This window comes from Tursiops truncatus, chromosome 1 (assembly GCF_011762595.2).
Source record: "Tursiops truncatus isolate mTurTru1 chromosome 1, mTurTru1.mat.Y, whole genome shotgun sequence".
NCBI lineage: Eukaryota > Metazoa > Chordata > Mammalia > Artiodactyla > Delphinidae > Tursiops > Tursiops truncatus.
The window spans coordinates 69,444,278-69,466,702 of NC_047034.1; the positions used below are offsets into that span (position 1 = coordinate 69,444,278).

General features: G+C 47.3%; 1 protein-coding gene across 4 annotated transcripts in view; it reads right to left on the bottom strand.

Moving 5' to 3' along the window:
• CADM3 (cell adhesion molecule 3) overlaps window positions 1-22,120 on the bottom strand; it is a 29,714-nt gene extending 7,594 nt beyond the window's left edge. Inside the window, exons 1-5 of one of the 4 annotated variants that reach the window (XM_033856758.2) lie at window positions 21,872-22,120; window positions 3,973-4,074; window positions 1,782-1,922; window positions 1,119-1,271; window positions 297-434 (exon numbers count right to left, since the gene is read on the bottom strand). In XM_033856758.2, the coding sequence (XP_033712649.1) occupies window positions 297-434; window positions 1,119-1,271; window positions 1,782-1,922; window positions 3,973-4,074; window positions 21,872-21,953 (616 nt within the window). In that variant the 5' untranslated portion in view covers window positions 21,954-22,120. Of the gene's footprint in view, window positions 1-296; window positions 435-1,118; window positions 1,272-1,781; window positions 1,923-2,252; window positions 2,284-3,972; window positions 4,075-21,871 lie in introns of those variants that run through there. The other 3 variants (XM_033856748.2, XM_033856752.2, XM_033856768.2) reach the window with 3 other exon arrangements.
• Window positions 22,121-22,425: the final 305 nt, after the last annotated feature.

A 22,425-nucleotide genomic window follows, 5' to 3' on the forward strand; every position in this document is an offset into this window, starting at 1 on the left:
TGTGTGGGCCCCACTGTAGACATACAGATGGTGCGTCTCAACTTAGGCAGACTTAGGAAGTTGTGAAATGGATATGTACACACAAGGAGGATGGAGTCCCCGACGGGCGCGCGCACACACACACACACACACACACACGACTGTACACAGAATATCTGTCATCCCCCTTTCTTCTTCCACACCATGCCTTATGTGCACATACACAGGCATATAGACATGTGCCCCTCACTCCCTCTCTTCTCCCCGCTGTCCCAGCACCACTTCCTTCTGTCACCCCCAAAGCAGGAGGAACTTACCATGAAGCTCTTGGTCACCCTTCCTCCAGGTGAGCTGGGCTGCAGGTTTGCTCCCAGAAGACTGACAGTTTAGGGTAGTTGTATCCTTTTCCCGTAACGATGACTTGTAGCCAGTGATTATGGGCTTCTGTGGGATTCCTGCCATGGATAGGGGATGGCCAGGATAGGAAAGAGAAGCACCCTGAGGTCACACCTCATCTCTCCCTGCCGAGGTAGACTCTCTGAGGGTTAGGATATCTGAGTTCTAGTTTGGTTTATGCTGGGTAGAAGGCTAGAGAAATTATCTTTCTCTTTGATAAGAGAAAGACCACCCCAGGGGGAGGAGATATGGTGGTGGGAGATTTACCATACCTGAGATGATACATGACCCAACAACCAAAAAGCACAGCTGGGTGGCCACAGATATATGTGAGGCTCAGGGGAGCAAAGAAGGAAATTAAAATGTAGGATCAAGATGAGAGCATGCAAACCACGGGGGTACTCATCTTGGAAATTATAATCATACACTGCACATACTTCTCGTGTTTCCCTTACACAATCTTGGGAGGTAAGTGGAACAGACACCATCATCCTTTTGTTACAGGTTAGGAAAGTCAGGCTCAAGGAGAGTAAGAGATTTGTCCCAGAGCAAACAGTAAGTAAAGGAGAAAAGATTAGACCCCAGCACTCTTTGCATTTCATTCCATTGCAACGGAAACGCACGCTGAACTTTCCCCAAATGCTTGGAGACTTGCTTGGCTCTAGGCTGCTTCAGGGGCCCATGCAGGGAGATTTGTTTGCAAGGAATCACGCTGTGGAGACACTGGGGTTTAGGAGCCTCACCGAGCACGGTGACGAGGGACTTGGCAGTTCTCACGGGCATAGTGAAGATGGAGCAAGTGTATTCACCCTCGTCGGCCAGGGCCACGTTGCTGATGCTGATGCTGAGCTCATGGGGCGTCGATCTAACCAGCTGAATCCGATTATCTCGAAGGGCTGGGGGAAATTGGGAGAATTGGAAGCAAGGCTTTAACTGGTGACTTTCATCTTTATCTTCCAATCCCGGGCCAGCTTTTTTTTCAAGAGAGGGTCTAGTGTGGTTTTGGGGCAGGGGAAAAAAAAAAAAAAAACTGCTCCTGAGTTTGATTAGTCTTTAGTTTATTCAGTTACTTTCCTGGGCCACTGGGCTCAGTAGCCTCAGAGATACTCAGAAAAGTAGGTTGGATTTGTGGGCCACATTGGGGCAACACTGACATCAGCTGTCTCTTAGGGCTCCTTTGGGGTGAGTCACTCCAGGACCCTATAAAACCATGCATGGCCTAGGTCAGAGCCGTAATTATGAAGTTTTCCTGGAACCAGCTGAGGAGCCCATGGCCTGTTGCTTCCCCAAATAGCATCCCTTCACGTTTCTCAGCCTCTGGACTACAGGGACATTTCCTCTCAGCTCTGCAGCCCCCTTCCCTAGCCCACGTTTCCTATGGAGGCAGATAACTCGTGGGACACTACCTCTCTTCTCCCCAAAGTAGAGAGTCTGCTGGGCAGGGTTAGACCATTGCAGGGATGAATCCTCATGATCTTTGACTTGGCACTTGAGCACCACGGTGCCACCAGCCACCACTGTCTCATCAGATGTCCAGGGCTGACTGTCTGCAGGAGTAGAATTGGGTTAGTTTCCTAAGGCAGCACTAGCCCCTCCACCCATTTCTGGGCCACAGTCCACCTCATCTAATTCAGACCATCCAAGGCCCATGTCTCTGTATTCTCTTAACACATCATGGGGGAAGGAACAGAGGTGGGGTGAGGCAGGGGAAGACAGACCTTACTTCCTCTTGCTTTGAATGCACAGAAAAAGAGTCACTTGTTGACTATTTGCTGAGTGAACTGACAGGGCCACAAACATTTAGAGGGATAAAGGCACCCCAAATCTACACATACCACTCCCCATGTATCTTTTCTGAGAAGAGTTCTACCATTCACCTTTGAAAACACACATACGAGTCTGTCATTCTGTTTTACCTTCTTGCCACCACCTGCATATAAGGGCAAGAACAGAAGAGGTTGTAATAATGTCCAAACTAAAAGCGAAGAAAAGGCCAACCCCCAAGAATGTGGGTTGCACATTCGTTTACACAAGAGGTAGCTGATAAAACTGCAAAATAAACAAAAAAGACTTTTAAAAAAACCTAAAACGTTTTGACACAGACTTTTCAATTCCTCCAACAATAACTTGCCTTCAATCATCAGCTCCCTTAACATATTCCTTTCAGTATCAGTACTACCCGCCTCCCAAATCAACACACAAACCCAAATCACTATCCTGACGTTACTTTAAAGAATAATGGATTAAAGTTTTCCCTTCGATGTGATAGAAATATGGTTTCTAATCCCTCTCTACTTAGTCAAGTTAAACAAAAGAAGGACTAGTAAGATAGCGTGAGGATGACTCATTTGAATCCCAAACGTGCCTTCTAATCAGGCCTAGCTGTGAGCCCCTCAGTCTGTGTGACACTTGCTTCCTCCACCCAATGTTGTCCCATGTTCCCCAAAGCATGGATTCTGATTCCTAACATTGATTCCCTCATCTTCAGGTCTGACTTCCTGTGACCCGATGGCACTGACCCCTGCAGAGCTAAAATAACACATTCTAGCTCTGATTCCTGAAACATCCACACAATTTCTTCTACGGTACTAAATTACTTAACCAGCATTGTCGCCTCTGAATCAGAAACCAAGAAACGTACTTCCGACACTCCCTGATGGAGCAATTTAAAACAATCCCCATGCTCCCTATGGAACCAACCTTACCCCTGCCCTCTCTGTTTATTCCTGTCTTTCCTGGTCACCAGAGCTCCATTTCCAAGGAATATTCAATGAGCGTTGCTAGCAGAGAAGGGGCCCTGAAGAGTGAAGGTGGCACCTGCCAGAGCTGACACCAAACACCAATGCTTCTGAGTGGCTGTCTCCAAATGGGAGCCCAAAGCCTTGCTGCTAGTTTTAGTGTTTAGAATCCTAAAAATTAGAACTGACAGGGACCTTAGGGATCATGGAATCCAATTCCCTCATTTTACAGATGTAGACAATGAGGCAATGGAGGCGAAGTGATTGCTTAAGATCATTCTACCCATCAGTGACCCTAGTTAGGACTAGAATCCTGACTCTCATGGCAGTGCTCTTTTCACTGGAATGCGCCTCAGGTAATCATCTAACTGGAGAATCAAAACCACGACTTCAATGTTAGCAAGCCAGAGACCGAGCCGGCCGAATACAGGTGGAAGTGATATCTTCCTTAAATATCTCAACGAAAGGTTTGGGAAACCTATCATTTACTGCTAGCCATATGCCGATTTTTGACTGGTAATCCCATTTTCCCTGGTTCCTTTTGAAGAATTCTATCTTGATTGTGTCTTTCCAGAACCTCTTTATTCTGAGTAATACACTCCTCCTGGCATCATTTTATTTTTGGAAAAAGGTGTAAGGGATACAGAGGTCCCTGTACCGGAGTGAGGGAAGGAGGAGTAGGTGCCAAAGGAGTTGGTGGTGTAGAACTAAGTACTAAAATGTCAAATGGAGATGGGGAAGAGTTGTGTGGTAATGAGTGGAGTTGAGAACACAGCGTGGAAGCAACATGAGTGGGGGATGATGTGAGGATGGCGGAGGGAACTGCGGGACATTGAGATGAGGGGGCCTGGATTCTCACCTTGACTGGCCAGCATGTCAGGGCTGCTCCAGACTGTGGAGCTCATGGCCTCTTCGAGTGGAGCCAGAGTCCCCAGCTCCAAATTCTGCTCTTGCCAGTAGCCTGGGGAGAGAGTCTCCATGAAGGATGAGCCCTACATGTAAGCTGCTACCGTTTGGGATCTGTACTTTCATTGTTGAGGATGGGGGAGAGGACTGGCCCCTGTGAAAAGCAGGTTCACCAGGGTACCTAAGAGAAGGTGGCTTTCTCACAAAAGGGGGAGATAAACTCAAGTCCTGAAAAAGGAAGTGAAGTCTTCCTCCGAAGGGGTGAATTAAAGGAGGATGCTAAGCTTTGGCAGTCAATCACATAATGTTAGAGCCAACAGAGATCTTAGAGGTCATCTGGTCCAGTTCTCCCAGTTCACAGGTGAGGACACTGATGCCCACTAGGGTTAAAAGTGACTTGGCGAAGGTCATACAGAAACAGGAAAGATAACCCAAGACTTTTCATTCCTGATCCGGGATTCTTTCTGCTACACCAAATTATCTACTAAAATAATGACAGGTTTAATAATTAAAAAGTACGTTCCCATTTAATCCTTTTAATAAACCAGTTAAATAAGTACGTTGGTATTATCACTTCTACCTTGAAGAGAGGAAACAATGAAGTGACTTGCCCAAGGTCCTACAAACAGAAGAAGAAAGACTAGAAATTAAATGCCTGATTCTAAATCCAAAGCTCTGTTTCATGGTGACACCCTTAGCACTGAAGACAGAGGCCACAGCTGGGGTTGAAAGTTACCCCACGCCTTCCTAGATTGTTACCTTCTATCCGGTGCTACGACTCTCAAGCTTTCCTCCTCCACTCTCAGTCCCACTCACCATTTTATATCACTGACTCTGCTCCCTCATCTGGCACAACACACGCCCAAGACTTGAGTCACCGGCTCTCTTCCTAGTAGGTAGCCCCTAAACCCTTTTGTGAAGTACTGTATAGTTTCCATGGTCTATTTTCCCCAACTCAACCTGAGAGACGGAGGGACAAAGAAACCGGCCCTGAGAATCTTTACAGGATCTCCCATTGCAAAGGCAGTAGCCAATCACACGCGCAAAATTCAGTAACGTCATCGGCTGCTGAGCAGAGTCCGGAACTGCTCCTTGTCCCGGGCCTGGAGTCAGGCAGAACTTCGCCAATTGTCCCAGCGCGCCAGCTCCAGAGGCAGCGGGGGAGGGGAGTGGGAGAGAACAGGACGAGAAGGGGGCGATGGGACCGAGGAGGATGGGTAGGGGAGGTGGGGAGGGTACGGGGTGGCAGGGGTGTGAGACTAAAAAGATAAGTGGGACGTGGTCTTAGGGTCCACGAGAAGAAAGGGGACGAGGAAGAGAGTTGCAGAATCAAAGGGAAAGAAGGGTGAGGGAGAGGAGAGAGTGGGGGAGGGAGGGAAGGGAGTACCGGGGAAGGGAGAGGGATGGGGGAAGGGAGAGGGTGTTAGAAAGAGTCCTAGCCTCGGGACAGGGCTCTAAGATAGCTTCAGAGGTTCACTGGCCTTCAAGGAGACGCCTCCCCTCTCCACTGTTCCTCAGACATGCTCCAGGAGGTTTGAGAAATGACTCTGTTCCCGAACAGGAGAAGCGCTAATGCCCAAATGGGGAGGGGGAGTAAAGCAGTGGAAAAAAAAAAGAGTATCTGTAACAGGTAGAAGTAGGCAAGAAAGCGAACAAGGAAAGTGTTGGTGAAGAGAGGCAAGAGGATGGGAGAAGGAAAGGCGGCCAGGAAGAGGACAAGGGCGCTCAGATCCAACAGAGAGTCCCCCTGGGTGCCCTCGCCCTGCTGCCTTCTGTGGACATCAAGAATGGAGGCAACCGGAAGATGGTGAGTGTTTCACGGTATTTTGCAGGTCGTCTGTTTGTGGGCGCTTCCACACACAGTGGGAAGCCAAACTGGTTGTGCTGAAGCTTGGAATGGTGGAGGGACAGGGAGAAGCCAGAGAGGGGTCAGTGCCCCACACCACAGTATTGGTACCTAGCGCGCAAAGTAAGCACTAAATAGACCTTTGCTCAAACGGATAAAATAGCCATCTCCTACGCTGGCATAGGGCTTTCAGTTGGCAGAGTGGATTTTCAATCATGAATTCATTTCATGTCAAAACAACCTTGAGGGAGAGGCAGCCAGATAGAATCACTTTTTAGAGATGAGGTTTAGAGAGGTTCAGTGACTTACCTAAAGGCACACAAGTAACACCCTCTCAAGGATCCTCTTTCTCCTGCTGGTGGTGCACTCAAAGCTTTTTCAACAGCTTCTGTTTCTTGTAGCATTTCAGTCCATTGTACTGCAATTTACTTGTTTAGTTATCAGCCTCCTCATCTAAACTCAGAGTTGCTGAAGAGAAGGAGCCTTCCCTTCTTCATCTTTGTATTTTCAGCACTTAGCCCAGAGTGGGCTCTCAGTGCATTTAATTGGCTCTGGTAAAATTCATTCAGTCACGACTGGCGCTCTGCTGTGTCCATTCTTATTCAGGCAGAGCATGTCTTCTGTCCAGATAGCATAGGTTTAGTCTTCATTCTCTTGCTCCTTATTTCATTTGTGCTGTTTTCTGCCTTCTTCTCAGTTGCTTTTCTCCTTGCTTATATTCCTTTCATCCCTCCCCTCCTCCTGCATTTTGCTGGCTTTTTTTTTTTTTTTCTGAATAGGATGAATAAGTGAAATGATGATGTCGGTCATTCAAACTAAACTGAATTGTTTAGATGAGGGGTCTGATAACTAAACAAATAATCTCCAATAAATGGCATATTGGGGATATGCTTGAGATACAGTATTGTCTCTGTAGGTTTACAAGGAACTCACTCCGGTTTGCTGTGTTTTAAGAAACTGATTAAGAAGTAGCTGGGTTTTTTTTTTTCCTCCTGGGGGTGATACTTTACCTTGTAATTCTCCAAAGTACTTATGATCTCATGTCTCCTCTTGAGAACTGTCTGTTAATATGCCTGAAAGTTATCTTGCTGGTTTTATAAAATTGTATACCTGTAATGATAAATTCCGAAGAGCCACTCCCCTGGGTGCAGATGAGCGATTATAATGTTATTCACAGAAACATGGATAAATGGCAGAAATTATAACCTGGAATGGAATGTGAAAGCCTTGTTCTTTGGATTTAGAGCTTGCCAATTGTTTGTGACATCAGCATAAATTCCCTCAATGGATTCAGACTCGAAAGGGAAACTTAAGAGCGCTCTGAAAAGGTGGCATGCACTTTGAAGTGGAAATAATGACAGTTCTGCTCAGGCAGGGTCATTGGAAGGAAATGCAGACTTTGAGTCCACAAGACCTTTAGTAAGGGGAGGCCCAGGTTAGTCACATTGAAAAACAGATAAAGAGAGAGAGCTCCAGTCATATGGGTCATATTGTTTCCCTGCTTAGAAACCCTCACTGACTTCCCATTGTCTGCAGATGATATCCAGATTTATTAGCCTGGCTAATAACATCCTGCATGGTCTGATGCCAATATGTCTTTCAGCTTTGTCTTTTCTTTACTTCACTCACCCCATATCCCAGACATATGACGCTGTTTGGAATTCTTTCTATAAACCCTTTCCCTTCCTGCATACATTCCCTTTCCCACAGTCATTCTGTTGATAATGCTTTTCACCCATCTTCACACATCTAAGCCCTAAAAAGCCTATTTTCTGTGGCACTTCCTTCAAGAAGGCTCCCCTGATTCCCTGATTGCCTCAGATGGAAATACTTTCTGATTTTTTTTGAGTCACAACACTTTATCTACTTTTCTTAAATTATGCATCACTCTTTACTTTTTGTACTGCAAGTTTCGCTTTCTTCCTAAATTTTGCTTTCTTCCTAACGATTCTGCAGGTAGGGTTGGTATCTGATTCGTCTCTGTATCTGGTACTGGCCCCAATACAGTACACTGCACTTAGAAGGTGCTTAATGAGTATTTATTTAATAAATGAATCAAAGATGCTTAACATCTTCAACTGTGAGAACTAGGTTCAAAATCTGCCAGTGAAGAGGAAATAGCAAACCAAAAAGGCTAGGAAGAAATGGGCCAAGGAAGAGGGTAGATCATCTAGGAGCTGAAGCTCTGTAAGTTTACAAGATGGGTGGAAATCTCTATTTATTGATTACCCTCTGTGTGTCATGATCCAAGCAAGGTGCTCTATATTCATTATTCCAGAGTAACCCTTTAATAGGTATTATGACGCACATGCTAAGGATGTGTTAACTAAGACTCAGAGACTAACTAAGACTCAGAAAAGTTAAGTAACTTGTCCATATGATGCATCCAATAAGTGTTGGGATAAACTTGGATCTCTCTGACCACAAAGCCCAGACTTTCTGCATATCTTCAGTACACTGCCTCCCTTTGCAGGAACATGTGCTTCGTGTGTGTGTGTGTGTGTGTGTGTGTGTGTGTGTGTGTGTGGTGGGGGAGGGCAGAGGTTATAGGTGGAAAGATTCCTTCTTGCATTGCTGGCCTGGGGGTGCTCACCTAAACAAAATTCACAACGCTAGCCTGCAATATGGTAAAAATAACAGTGCAGCGAGTTGGAAATGGGTGCTTGTGGTGGTGGTGTGATTTGTATCCACTGAATTGCATTTTTAATTGGATTTCCTGGTGTGTCTTCATCTTTATCTTTGGGGGCTCACCCCAAAGGCCTTATAATTTGGGATGATTCTTCAGTTAACCAAGCAATAGACGTGTCTGGTTAAAACTAACAGAATGCCCTCACGTGTTCCTAGCACTCTAGCACCTAGGCTACGAACTAAGATTGTCTTCTTATTTGCTCTCAGTTGTCTGGAGGGTTTCTTAATTCTTGGTCTATTTACTCATGGGTTCCAGTAGCTTTAAGACTCCCAGCATTTTAAAGGACAAAGTAGCCCTTTCACCCACTGATTTCCTTCTGATTAATTGTTCGTATTAAGAGTAGCAGAGGTGGGAACCAGGGACTTACTAATGTGCCCTTTAAAGCATCCATTGGCACCTCTGATTTCATTTTTCATCCACAGTACAGGACCTCACACATAGTAAGTGCTCAATATTTATTGGATAAATAAATGAGTAACTCAAATGAATAAAAATGTATTGTCTCCAATTTAAGTGATGCTAGTAAGGAAGTTTATATGTCAGTATAACCCCTTATTGCTTGGTTTATGTATCTTCCCTGCCCTGTCTGTTTCGGGAATCTGCATTGTATGGGCCTTAGGGCCATGTATAGGGTCACGGGTGCACATTTGGGATGGTGGGACAAGGGGACAGAGCTCCCCTGCATAACTGCTGCTGGCCTTGCCAGTGCTTGGGTCCAGAACTCCACTTCCCAGATTATAGAAAACACCAACTCCCCGAGTAGGAGTTGATGGTGATGGTGATGATGATGATGATGATGATGGTGATGATGATGATTCAGCATTTCTCTAACTCCAGAGTTAAAAATACTCTTCATCCCAGCCTACTTGTTATTCCTCACGACTACCATGACAGGTGGGTGGAGGAGTGTTATCTCCAAGGGAAAAACACATTGGGGGCTGTGGCCCAGAGTGCTGAAGGGACCCACTTTTAGAATGGTTTACCCACCCCCATCACTGGGCTCCCTGACCAGGTGATCTCACTCTGATTCTTCCCTAACACTAGCTATGCAGTGAATTCTTTTATGTATTTCGATCACACACTGAAGAGAATGGCCATGAAATCAGAATTAGAACTCAGCGCCTTAATCTTTTCTTTACGCGCAGAGCCACATTTGTCTTTAGCAGTGAACGTCTGCTTCCGCATTTGGAGGAAAGTGGACCAGTCTCATCTGAGGCCTGATTTAATAGATAATTCCAAGGTTTGGGAGGGGAGTTAATTTGACCTGAGTAACTTTAGAGCACAACACCGTGATCACAAAGGACTGTCTTTAAACTCAATTTTCTACATTTGCTCTTAGGTTGCCAGGAATTATGCTACTTCTGCGGAAGTTACTGTGTAGTTTCCTAGTCTAAGGCACTGAGGGCAGGAGTGTCAAAATATTCTCTCACTTCCTGCTCTACGTTCCTTTCTAACTTTGTCCTCCCCAAGCTCCCGATTCGCTTCCATTCCCAATGTTATAGTGCGGTCAGACGAAAGAAAGCTGGGGCCATAGAGGTAATAGTTATTCTGTCATGGGGGCTTGTCTGTCTTTTCAGGTGTACTTCCTTCCTTTCCTGTTGCTCTTCAGGGCAGGCCCCTGTCCCCTCACAGGCAGTAGGATCCCCTAAAGGATCTCCTTGCTCAGCTCAGATATGCTCCGGCTCACATCCACTTCAGAGCCTCACAGCTCAGTCACGCTTCAGCTGCCGGCCTCCCTGATCTAGGCCTTCTCTCCAGCTCGCTGGCGCCTCCACCCTTTCTGGCTTGAGCTGCTGAGGCCTTGCTCCTTTGTGTTCCCTCCCTCCATTATTTCTGTTGCTGTCTGGTTTTCCCTCCTGGAGTCTTGTTTATCTACTTTCTCTCCGGCTCCCAACAGCCTCTTGGGCCCGAAGTCACTACTCTCTGGGTGTAGCTTTACTCTCCCAGGAGGCGTACACGATATAAGTGAAACTGGAAGGTGAATAGGGTGGGGAAGGGAACCTTCCCTGTAAGAAGTTCCTACTATACTGATTAGCCTCATAGCTTGGTAAAGGGTGGCCAAGAGGTACAGATTTATAGAACCAGGGATCCTATTCTGTTAGATGATCCAAGAGATTTAGGTTTGGAAAGGACGGATCTGGGCTCAAACAGGTTTATTACTGCATGAAGGCAGATACGTTTTGGTTCCATCCTAAGCAGTTGTTGAAAATGAAAGGCTTTTGTTTCCTGGGTTTGGAATGGTGTGGGGCTTAGCTTTTCTAGGCTGAATGAAGAGGAGGGAATCTTTAGGGTACTTGGCCAGTTTGGCTAGCTTGCCTATGGTGGGCGTGAGGGTGGGGTTAAAACAAAAAGCACATCTTGATGTTAACCCTCTTTTCACTGAAAAGAAAGACCCAGTTATTCCAAATGTTTTCCTATATCCAAATGTTAAAAAAGTATACAAGTTTAAGATGCCGTGAGTAACTATGTTTGCTAAAACCCTGCAGTCCATTTGCATGTTCTAGTCATTTTCTACTGACCCCTAATGGCCAGAGGTGGTTATTCCTCAGATCTTTCTGAGTCTTCTAGACAGAGGATGGAACTGGATGTCCTTTCTGACTCCCTATTACCAAAGTTCAGTAATTCCTTGCCTTCTCTTTCTGCACCTCATTCTTCCTAAAATATTTTCCCGTCTAGGATTCTTAGAAGCATAGACTTTTAGAGTTGACAAGAATCTTAAGTAGCATCTAGCGCAAACTTCCCATTTAAAAGATGAAGAACCAAGGCTCAGAGAGGCTTAGAAACTTAAGCATGGTCACACAGGCAGCTAGTGGGAGCTGTGGTTACAACCCCAGTCTTCTGTTCTCGTTGCCATTTGATAGCAGTACTGTGAACTAGCTAATTTGGAAGTTAAGTTGCCATTTAGTGTTACTTTACTTCCAGTGACGTCCACTCTTCCTGCTTCCCATCTCCCTGTGCGTTGTAGTGTGGGACCCCAGGACCCTAGATCTCAAGGGAAGTAACTCTACTAAATGCCGGGCAGGTTACAGAAGTTGGGGTGAGATGAGGAAGGAGTCCCTGAAGGTGCGAAGAATGGCATCGTCAAATGTCAGGGTCTTCATGGCAGATTCCGGTTCTCACCAAAGAGGAGGCCATGGGGCAGAAGCTACTTCCATGCCCTTTAGGAGTTAAAAGGGTGATGAGAAGGACAGGCCGTGTGTACGTGTGCGTGCTAGCATCTGTGTGGTGGAGAGCTGGAGGATGCTACCCTGATTGTGATGTGGGAGACAGAGACTCGAAGAGAGAAGAACGCAGAGGAGCTTTTCTTATTCTTGAGCTAGTGAGAGAAGAAATCTGGAGGCAGAAGTGGGCTTGCAGTAGGCTGGGGGGGGGGCTCTCAGAGACTTAGTTAAGATTCTGAGGAGCAGAGACTGGGAAGTGGGTGGCAGAGAAGGAGGTGGGGACAGCTGTTGCTTTGATTTGCTATTGAGTCAGTGTTCTCGGTGCATTAGCACTGGGAGGGAGCCCTGGGCTGGCCCCCAACAAAAACAAGCCCCTCTGGAGCCAATACTGTGTTGTAGTAAGAACTGCAGTTGGGAGACAGAAAGGAAGGGGATCTAATCCCCAAAGAGCCCCTTCCTCGCCTTAGCACCTACCTTCTAGGACTGGGCTCTGTGCTCCAGACAAGTGTCTAGTGTTCTGTACTAAGAGGCTGGGGGGAGGTGATGAGACACAGCAGAACGGATCGGCTCAGTAAGGGCTGCTAGGAGCATGGGTTCTGTGCAGGGCTTTGACTTTCATCAGTTGTTTCTCAAGCAAGTCCCTAAGGTAGGGCATGAAATCACTCCAGTTGAAGACAGCCTGGAGCCATTTTAGAAGTGGCCTTTTACCCCTATCTCCTCATTCCCTTCCCACCATGCTCACATACTCAGAAATCACAACAGGTATGACCTGGAGTCTGTATTCTAATGCAATAGAGAGTCAGGAGTCTAGACTTTGAACTCTCAGATGTCCCTTGAACCAAGTGCAGGCACTTTTATACCCTTTCCCTAAATGTATCTAGCTGCTTTCACACGTATGTAATAGAACTGGGGAAAAAAATCACCCCATCTTAGGAAAGTACTTAGGAAAGGATACATAACAGAGTCAGCGTGGAGTAAATGAAAGCATAATTCAGTTTAACTTGTTGGAAAATATGTTTAGCGATGAGAAAATACGGACTGGGAATGGGAGGGAAAGCCCAGGGACCCTGGGGAGAAGTAAAGAGCAGATTCCCTGAGGAATCTCCAACCAGGTGCCAAAGCCTTGCTCCTAACACTCCAGAGCCTCCATACCTGTTCGAGTACATGGATGCATTCCCTTCTCAACAAGCTCTATCTTATTCTTTGCTCTTTAATGTGGCACTTTAGATATTTCAGGCTGATGGCTTGGTGTGGCGGGATAACAATGCTGTGAAAAAGTTTAATTTGTTAGAAGTCAGGCAAGAAAGTGTTCATCTCGGCCGGCTCTCATTTTACGGACTTGTTTCTCTTCACTGGGTCATCAGAATCAGGGTGTGGATGACAGGTTCGGGGCAGTGATCAGGAAGACCACATGGCGCAAAAGGTGGTCTGCCCTACACACCCACACTACTCTGGGCTCCCCTCTTCCGCCAGTCCTAGCTGAGATGTAGTCTCTGCCCTTCACTTTTCTCACCTAAAAATGTATTTTTCGGCAGGTTGTTGTTCAATTAGTTCAATTACTTTGGGCCTTCCTGGGAATTTAACCCTTCTGTGAGATAGACACATTCTTCCAAGTCTGCAGACCTCACAGTTCCCGATATGGCAAATAATTCCGTTCTGACACAAAGAGCTCCTCTCCTTAAATCTTCTTGAGAGTCTCTTCTTCAGTGTGGATATACATTTGATTTTGTTCCCCAAGATGCACATATATTCCAACCTGGTGACTCTCTTTTTCTCCTTCAGGATGTGTCCCTCACTACACACATGACAACTACAATTTTCACTATTTGTATCCCTGTTTTCATTATTTTTTGGTCATAAACATAGCATTTTCTTATGACCCAGATACAGAGCCCTTTTCACAAGCCCGTTATTAATCAAAATCCCTAATGTCCAGCAAACCATATGGTTTAAACTCAGAGATCCTCCCCAAAGCAGAATTCAGGCTCTCTCTCCTGCTCAAACTCCCCAGGAGAGGGCCAGAATCCTCTTCTCCCCAGGGCTGAGGCTCAGTCCATCTGTCACTGACACTGGACTCCGGGGCTTGGAAACCAGAAGAGAGTTGGCATGAAGCAGCAGTTGAGGATAAATGAGAATGTGTGAGGCCCATGGGTTTAGTGATGGTGGTTTTTATATTTGTTTGAGATTACAGGATGGAGATTAGAGGAGGGAATATATAATATGTGTTTGGAAATATCTCATCCTTAAGAACTAGAGTAAGAACTAGTAGGGCTTCCCTGGTGGCGCAGTGGTTGAGAGTCCGCCTGCCGATGCAGGGGACGCGGGTTCGTGCCCCAGTCCAGGAAGATCTCACGTGCCGCGGAGCAGCTGGGCCCCGTGAGCCATGGCCGCTGAGCCTGCGCGGCCGGAGCCTGTGCTCCGCAACGGGAGAGGCCACAACAGTGAGAGGCCCGCGTAACCGCAAAAACAAAACAAACAAACAAAAAGAACTAGTAAGAACAAGTGAGTATAACTGTCTCACTGTTAAGTTTACATTTGCTGAGGGACAAATGATTAGGAGCAGATGGTAAAACGGGCCCCTCATTTTATGATAATGAGAGAACTTGACTCTAGGCTCTTCAAAGACTGACCTAGGCTAGGCTAAGTCATAAGTTACTTGTCATCGATGTATTTGTTAGAGGTTTGCTGGGTTTCCAAGGAGTATCGGGTATTTAAGTCAGAGACTCAATAAACCAGTTCACCTTCTGGAGCTTTTTACTCTATCTGAGGCTTTGGCTGGAATTCTAGAATCCAAATTGGAAGCAAAGAGCCAGGTCCCAGAAGAAAAATGAACACAAGAAACAAGGATCTGCATCTTCCCAATGAAATCTGCTATTGGAAGTATAGTTCTCCATTCTATTTTGCTAACACCTGGGACTATATGAAGGAAATGGAGAACTAAGTAGTGGCTAGCTTAGAGATAAATGGCTGAGATGCCAGCCTTCATTTCTTTTTCTTTTTTTCCCTAGGGTGAGGTGATGCATCTGACCTTTCTGACCCTGAACTGGAAGTAAATGAGCCAAAGGTGCTTATCATTAGCAATCAATACACAATTAGTGTAGGTCTAGCTGGGGTAAGGAAAAATAAATCCTTAGAGAAAACAACATTTTAGTTCTTTTTATTATTTAGCTTTCTTATTCTCCTGGAGATGTCCAGGAGAAAGATGGAGAGAGATGAGAGGGCTAAAGAATCCCAGACGTAAGAGCTCACATAGAAAAATGATACACATATTGAAAACAATGTTGGAGTCTCTGCATTAGAATCCTTTCAGAAACATGTCTGCTCTTTATGGGAACGGGGTCTCAGGGAGATGAGTAGATGGGAGAAACTCCAGCTGTTACCATAACCCTAATTCTGTCTTCTTGAAGGCTCTCTCATGGAGATAAATCACTTCCATTACCTGTCCTTGAGGAATGAAGTTTCTCCTTGTATCAAAGAAGGAAATGGAAGAGGGGTCCTGGAAATTAATTCTGGAAACCTGTTTCCCCAGCCTCACTCTGGTGTAGGTCATTCATAAGTGTTAACTATTCTATGAACTATTATGCAAAACTGACGTGGGGAAATCAGCATTTAGGGGAAGAGAAGCTTGTGTAGCTTTGATGTGATGGGAGGAACATGTTGGCTGTCTAGTCTCAGACTGGCAGGGGCTGAGCATTCTCATTGGGATCATTGGCAGATACCCCAAAAGAGTTTAAAGATCCAGCTCCTGAGATCTGGCCAAGGACTTGGACTCTGGGATAGGATGGTTATATTTAAGGCCACGTAGTCTGTACTAGATGGTTATAATGATGAGGGACATGAGTCAGGGATTTGATATTTACCTTCTATGCCTCTCATATATCGAATTCCTCTATTATCTATTCTGATAACCTATCCTATATGTTGTCTTTACGTTTACTGCTAAGGCTGAGGGGACAGGAACAATGGGTACCATGACAGGACAATTAGAGTTGGTTGTCAGGCTCAGAATGGTGTTAAGAGGTACATGCTCATAAACTGAGTAGGACTCATTTTGCATTCCACATTTATAGTGTATATGTGGTTATAGTGTATGAGCAATGCTGTCTCGATCTAAACCACAACTATTTGTAGTTCTGTTTTAAATCTATGAGTCCATATATGGCAAAACATTCAGTTTTTTTGAGGCCATTTGAGGTCACTCTATGTCCTAGTCTCCTGAACACTGCAAACCACACTTCTTTTCAACCTCAGTATTATTTGCTCTTTCTGTCCCCTTCCTACAGGGGATTAGGTGGTTATGAAGACTCTCCAGAGCTGTATCTACAGGTCTTGTTTACCTCTTTCTGGTGGAGCAGGTCAGGGATCATAACCAAGATCATGTGTGTGTTTGTGGTAGGGGGAGGGAAGTTCCAGCCCTGTTCTGAGGGCTGCAGTGTAGAGAGTAAAGAGATTAGGAGCTTGGATGGGAGCAGGACCACGGAGAGCAGCAAGAAGAGCCTGGAGCATCCCTGTCAGGGGCTAGCACCATGGAGAGCTCAAAGCACCTGTGGTTTGTTCCACAAAGAACAGGGCGACCAGGATCATAGGTTAAGGCAGCCAGCTCTCAAGCCAGACATCAGGGCTTCTGCTAGGATCACACCACACACATCACTTGCTCTCAAAGGCCTCCTGAAGTACTCTGTTTGAACCTGCCACACATACAACCAAGAGACTGTGCTAAAAAGTGAGGACCGCCACCAGACTGAGTTTGTCAACATAAGCCTCAGTAATTATGAAAATTACATTAGTATCAGTGGTGGTGGAAGAGGTTTTGACTTGCTACAACCAATTATGCATGAAATTAATAGTATCTTTCAGTGTGGGAAAAAGAGCACCACAAAGCCTGTGTCCCCTCAGAGACACGCTAGGCATGAGGAAACCAAAATGTGTATTACAGTCAGATAGGGTATGAGGTGTATCAGAGTCCGGGTGCTCTAAGGCACCCCAAATTGCTGTGAATCGTCCAGTCTTGATCATACACAGAAAAATGGAATGGATTATGACTCTTAAAAAGGGTATTGTCCTCAGGACTTAGAGGCCTCTGTGTTAGTTGGGAAATTTGGCCACTCTCTTTAGACTTAGGGGAATTTCAGTAAAGGGACAGATAGTTCTCTCTTTCAGTACTTGTTGCTTCCATGAAGACTATGTAGCTTTAATGAGCTTATATTTTGTAAAAAATCTCAGCAGCTTCATGTGTTCAAGACTCTTGACAACTTGACTTCTCAGTGCTAGAATGGATGGATCTCCTTGTTATAACAGGATTGGATTGGGTTTTTACTTAGGTTATAAAACCTCTGAGCATCAGCTGGTTCTGACCCTGTAAAGAATCATCTCTGCTGCTGATCCTAGAGGAAGAAGCAGATCTTTGGCCCCAGAGACTTGTTCTCCTCTATTTTACAATTACGTGGAGTGTTTGTTCTTAATTTGACTGAGTTCTTAGAGACCCTGAATCTTTTTCTGATGGCTTGCTTTTCTGGTGGTTTGTTTCTCTCTATTTCTTATAAGCATTCCCATGAGGATGGCTATTCTCGGAATTTATGGATGGACTTCTAGGACATGACCTTATCCAGGAAACAAACTGTTCCAGTACGTTGACCTATGGCCGATGATTAAACAGGAAATATTAACTTTTAGCATGAAAAATGAAAGGAGAAGATATAATTAACAAAACTATCTAATACCCTGGCTTTTTCATTCAGTAGTCAGTAAGGAGCTGGTCCAGTCCACAGCTTGCTTTCATGGAGAACCTGGAGGCTAGATTACCACCCTTCAGTGAAATTCCATTACTGAGAAATAGATGACAAAAAAGGGATTGTTGGGCTGGTTCTGTTGGAGTAGGAAACAACAAAGAATGTGACTAGCCACAGCCCCAGGGGTTTTATTATTTCTCTGATGAGAACTGTGAGGATCTTTTCCTAGGTTATTTTTTTGTGACCTAAGGACAAGCAGCTTTTGATTCTATTGTATATATTATTTGGACTGCAAGAAAGTAGTAGTAATACCAAGGGGTACCAAAATCAGATCTAAGGATTTTCAGAGCAATGGCACAACTACTTAGTCTCCTGTTTCAAAGTGACCAGAGCACCAAAAAGATGCCATCTGTGGAATTTTATGGCTGCAGAACTATGAGTCATTCTTCAAGTGAATAGTGAATGTCTCCAACAAGGCGCTCTTGAAATTAGATTTGGCCCTCCTTTTCTCCTCAGCTGGAAGGAGAGAGAGAGAGAGAGAGAGAGAGAGAGAGAGAGAAGACACCTAAGGGTAGTGAGCTGTCTCATTTACTGTTAGTCTAGGGCAGAGGATTTCAAACTGTATGTGGCAGAACCTCTGTCTATGCCTTAAGGATTAGGGGGAGTGTAGGGGAAGCCAAGAAGAAGGGTGAGAGGGCTCCAGGTCTTATCTGTTTCAATAAGAGTAATTCTCCTTGGATCTGTTTTATTTATTTGATAAAGGAATTTCACATCTTTAAAGATAAAAGTGAGAAAACCACTGTACTAAAAGAAACTACTAAAACCAACAGTGCTGCCTAGCCCTAGGGAGAGCTTAGGACAGAATCTTTGGTGTAACTGCTGGATAGGCAGCTGACATGCCACAGCTTGGACCCCACATCAGACAGACTGTATGATACCAGTGTCTCTCTGACGGTTTCAGCTTCTTTGTGCCAGAAAGTGCACATGTCTGAGGGGAGAGCATCTCCTTCCCAGGGGTTCCCAGCTGCAACTGGGAAGAGAACAGGAGCAGAAACAGAACAGCTACAGCTGCAACTAGGAACAGAAACTGGATGGAGTAGGTCTGCCAAGCAGATCTGTGGGCAGCTCTAGAGTGAATGCCTGCTGGATTTCTCCGGCACACTGGGCATGATCTCTGCACTGGGCACCTGGCCAGGGGGCTGCAGAATGGATGGCAGTGGACAGAAGGTCATTGGGAAGGGAAAGATATTCATGTGTGAGGCAGTGCAGTCCAAAGTTAAACTGCTATATCCTGGTATAAAGCAAAGTGAGGCTGCCCACCTGTCTGTCTCTGCACTAGATCAGCTCACAGAGTGCTGGAAATAACTTGAAAAGGAAGAATCCAAGGAAGTCTGGTTGCAATGTTGAATGTTGAGCTGCTCACCAGAAAGACAACCACAGAATACATTAAGTTCACAGGCCTTGTATCCCCCAAAGCTGGAACTGCCAACTTCTACCAATACTAGTGGAGAAACGTGAGAAGGAAGGGGCAGGTGGCAAACTCTGAATATCTAAGCCATCCCTGAGTTTCTAGCCACAGCACTCATGGCCGGGTTCAGATAACAGTTGTTTGCCCTTCTCCAACCTCTCAATCCCTGTTCAGCCTTATGAAACCAAAAAAAAAAAAAAAATGTATGCTGTACTTCAGGGAGCTGTATACCCCAGCAGCATATGAAGTTTGTTTTCCTCATTCTAAATGGAAATACCCTCTCTGCCATACACCCTTGACCACTCCAGCATCCGTGTATTAGGATATCTTGTCCTTAAACTTTCACACCACGTCTCTTCTTGTTTTGGTCAAATGTTACCAGGTAAGCCATATACTGCCTAGCTCCCTGCCCAGGGACCTCAGGCCAAGTCAGGGGTACTAGACACACCTTCTTCATGATCCTGGGCAGAATGGCCTTAGGATCACCACCCATGAGCATTAAATCTATGCACCTACCTCCCCCGTCAGAGTGGGTCTTTTTTGATCCTGAAGCTAAGAAGTAGAATTAATTTAGATAGAAGATCACATGTGGTTGTGCCTCTTGTACATCAGTACATCCTGAGACATTACAACCAGACATATGTCCACTGTCTGCACAGATGATGCTCTACAAGGAAAATGATGCTTGATTTGACTCTGTCTTGGGAACAGATCTCCCTCCCCATCGCCAAATTCTCAACCCCTCCTCCGGACATTCTCCATTCAAAATGTACTGCCTTCCACTCTTCCCTCAAGCCACTGCTCTGATATATATATATATATATATATATATATATATATATATGGATAAAGCATTTCTCTTCCTCTAAACCTTAAAGCCTGAGTAGGGGCTGGAGCCCGAATTGAAGACCAGGAAAGAATAGTGCAGTTGGTGAAGAAAGACTTGGCTAGGGTATGGATTTTCTCTCTTCTCCAATGTTTACATCCTAGGATTGAGCTCACAGCTTTCTGGGATGACTTCATTCTGTTTAGGTCTCAGCCTGGCCCCATCAGTTCCCATGGCCGAACAGGGGCAGTTTGGGTCATGCTTGTCTCTCTTAAACCCAGCTACCAGGATGGGAAGGCCAGGGGCTGCAGCTGAAAGTCAAGGCTTAGTAGAGACTCGTTATTGTGGTCCATACACCCAGCAGCCTCTCCTTGCCTTGCACTTAGCCTGCCCTCCCTCAGGACTCTCTTCACCTCCTCAGCGAGTAGGGTCATCAGGACAGTCCTCTGGGGAAGGGGGATTCCACACAGGGGAGAGGAGGGGCTGCTGTCTCTATGGTGACTTGGGCAGGAACTCCCCTGGGGAGGGTTAATGGGTACAGAGTAGAAGGACTCAGCCAGCCAGCTGTAGGTAGGGGATCCCCAGTGTCCTCATACCAGCAGAAACTCCTTTATCATGATGGAGACAGGGCTAGGGGAGCAGGTCAGGCGAGATGGAGCAATTATTCCTCCAGCACCCGGGCTCTTCGCCTGTTTCCTTCAGATGAAATTCTCTACATCATCATCCCCAGTTTCAACCCCTCCCCTCTCCACCCCCGCCCCGCCCTGTGCCCATCCCTTCTGGCCACTGGGTCCATCACCCAGGAGCCGCCTCCCCTTTCTCCTCCCCTGCGGTTCTTTCTGTTTTCCGTTGGCATCTGGCCGGGCATAGCCACCACCCTCCCCTTCACTGTCCCCACATCCCTTGGCTCTGCAGAGGTCCCGGTCCCTCTTCCCCTCCCCCAGCCCAGCCTGCCTCACATAGGGGCGGAGGAGACCTAAGGATGCATTCCTTTAGTCCCTTCACAGCCTGCCCTCCCTCCTCCGGGAACCTGAGGCTCGAAGCTGTGGCTCCCTTCCTGGTCTCCCTACAAACTGCCCCCTGCCACCCCATTAATCGTCAGCAGCCTTTAAGAAAGCTGAGGTGCCCCGACAGAGCTGACCTACATAGCCCGGTCCAGGGCAGGAGGGGGCCCCAAGTCCCCTCACCCCTGGCCCCGCCTCCTTTCTCCCCCCCCCCACTCTCTTCCTTCATCTTTCTACCGTGACAAACCCAAGAAGGTTTGAGTTCCTGACTGAAGCAAAGGGGGCTAGGCAAGACACCCCACCCCAAATTTGGAAAATCAATCCTTAGCCCAGGAAAGCTTTGGGTTTTCTATGCATCCTCCTCCCCAAATACCTTCATCCTTCCCTTTGCCCAGCCTCTCCCCACTGCCCCCCCCATCCCCCTCCTCCGCTCTCGTCTGGGTTTCTTTTACCAGCTTCTGCCACCGCTAGGGATGTTGCCATCCCGGGGCCCTCTCCGCCCAGTGTTGTTGTTTTGCTCCAAGAAGAAGCCCCCCACTTCCTTGCCCACGCCCCCCTCAAGAGCCTCACCCAGGCTCCCTTCCCTGCCCACTCGGAGCTCCGCCGCCGGTGGTGGGGACGGGCTGGGGAGCAGAAATGTTTGCATACAGCAGTTTGGGGTATTGCACTGGCTACCCAACCCCTCCAGACATACATACACAAACACCCGACACACGCCCTGACTGAAACAGCGACAAATCTCACTCCGCCCCCAACACACACTGACACAGACATACACACAGATATTGACACAGAAACGCAGAACCAGACACCAACACAGACGCGCACACCCAGACACACACACGGACATCAACACATCCATACCCCGGGATGCTTATAACAGACCCAAACCCCGACTGCACACGCAGACACACTCGACGGTGTACAAGGAGGGGGCATACCCGGCACACCCCACGATCCACAGAGACACGGACGCTCAGAGACAGACACAGGGGTATCAGCAGCGACTGGCGACTTTAACCCCCGCTTCCAAACAAAGCCAACAGGCTCCCTCCGCCCCCGCAGCCGGTCGGAACCCCCGCCCCGGTCCCACCCCCCCTCCCCTGGCGCCGCCCCCTCCCTCACTCACCGTCCTGGGAGAGGTTGGCCCCGCCGGGCGCCCAGCAGCTGGCGAAAAGCAGGAGCAGGGGCAGGGCGGAAGGGGCCCCCATCGCGCTTCCCGGCCGGCTCCCTGGCTGGGCGCTGGCGAGCCTGGATCCCCAGGGGCTGGGGCTGGGGAGGGGGTAGACGACGACACTGACCGAAAGGGCGCCCCCGAGCCGCTTCGGAGCCCGGGGCCGAGGCGGGGACCGGGAGGGAGCCGGCGCTGCTGCAGTCGCGGGGATTAAATAGGGCGCTCGGAGCAAACCATTCGGTTGGAGGTGGAGGGGGGGTGACGGGGGCTGGGCTGGTCGCGGGGGGGACAGGTTGCCGCATTCCCCACGCCCCCCCCCCCCCCCGCCTCACGCACCCCCTGCGCGCAGTCGTGGTGCCTTCCACCTTCTCCCTCGGGAGCTCCACCAGCCCGGCTCGGGCGTGGAGCAGAGGGAGAGAGCTGGCTCAGCAGTGGGACCTGCCGCCCACCCCTCTTAGGCTTGGGGTGGAGGGAGGGAGGGAGGGGGGGGTCGGGCAGGGCCCTGGGCC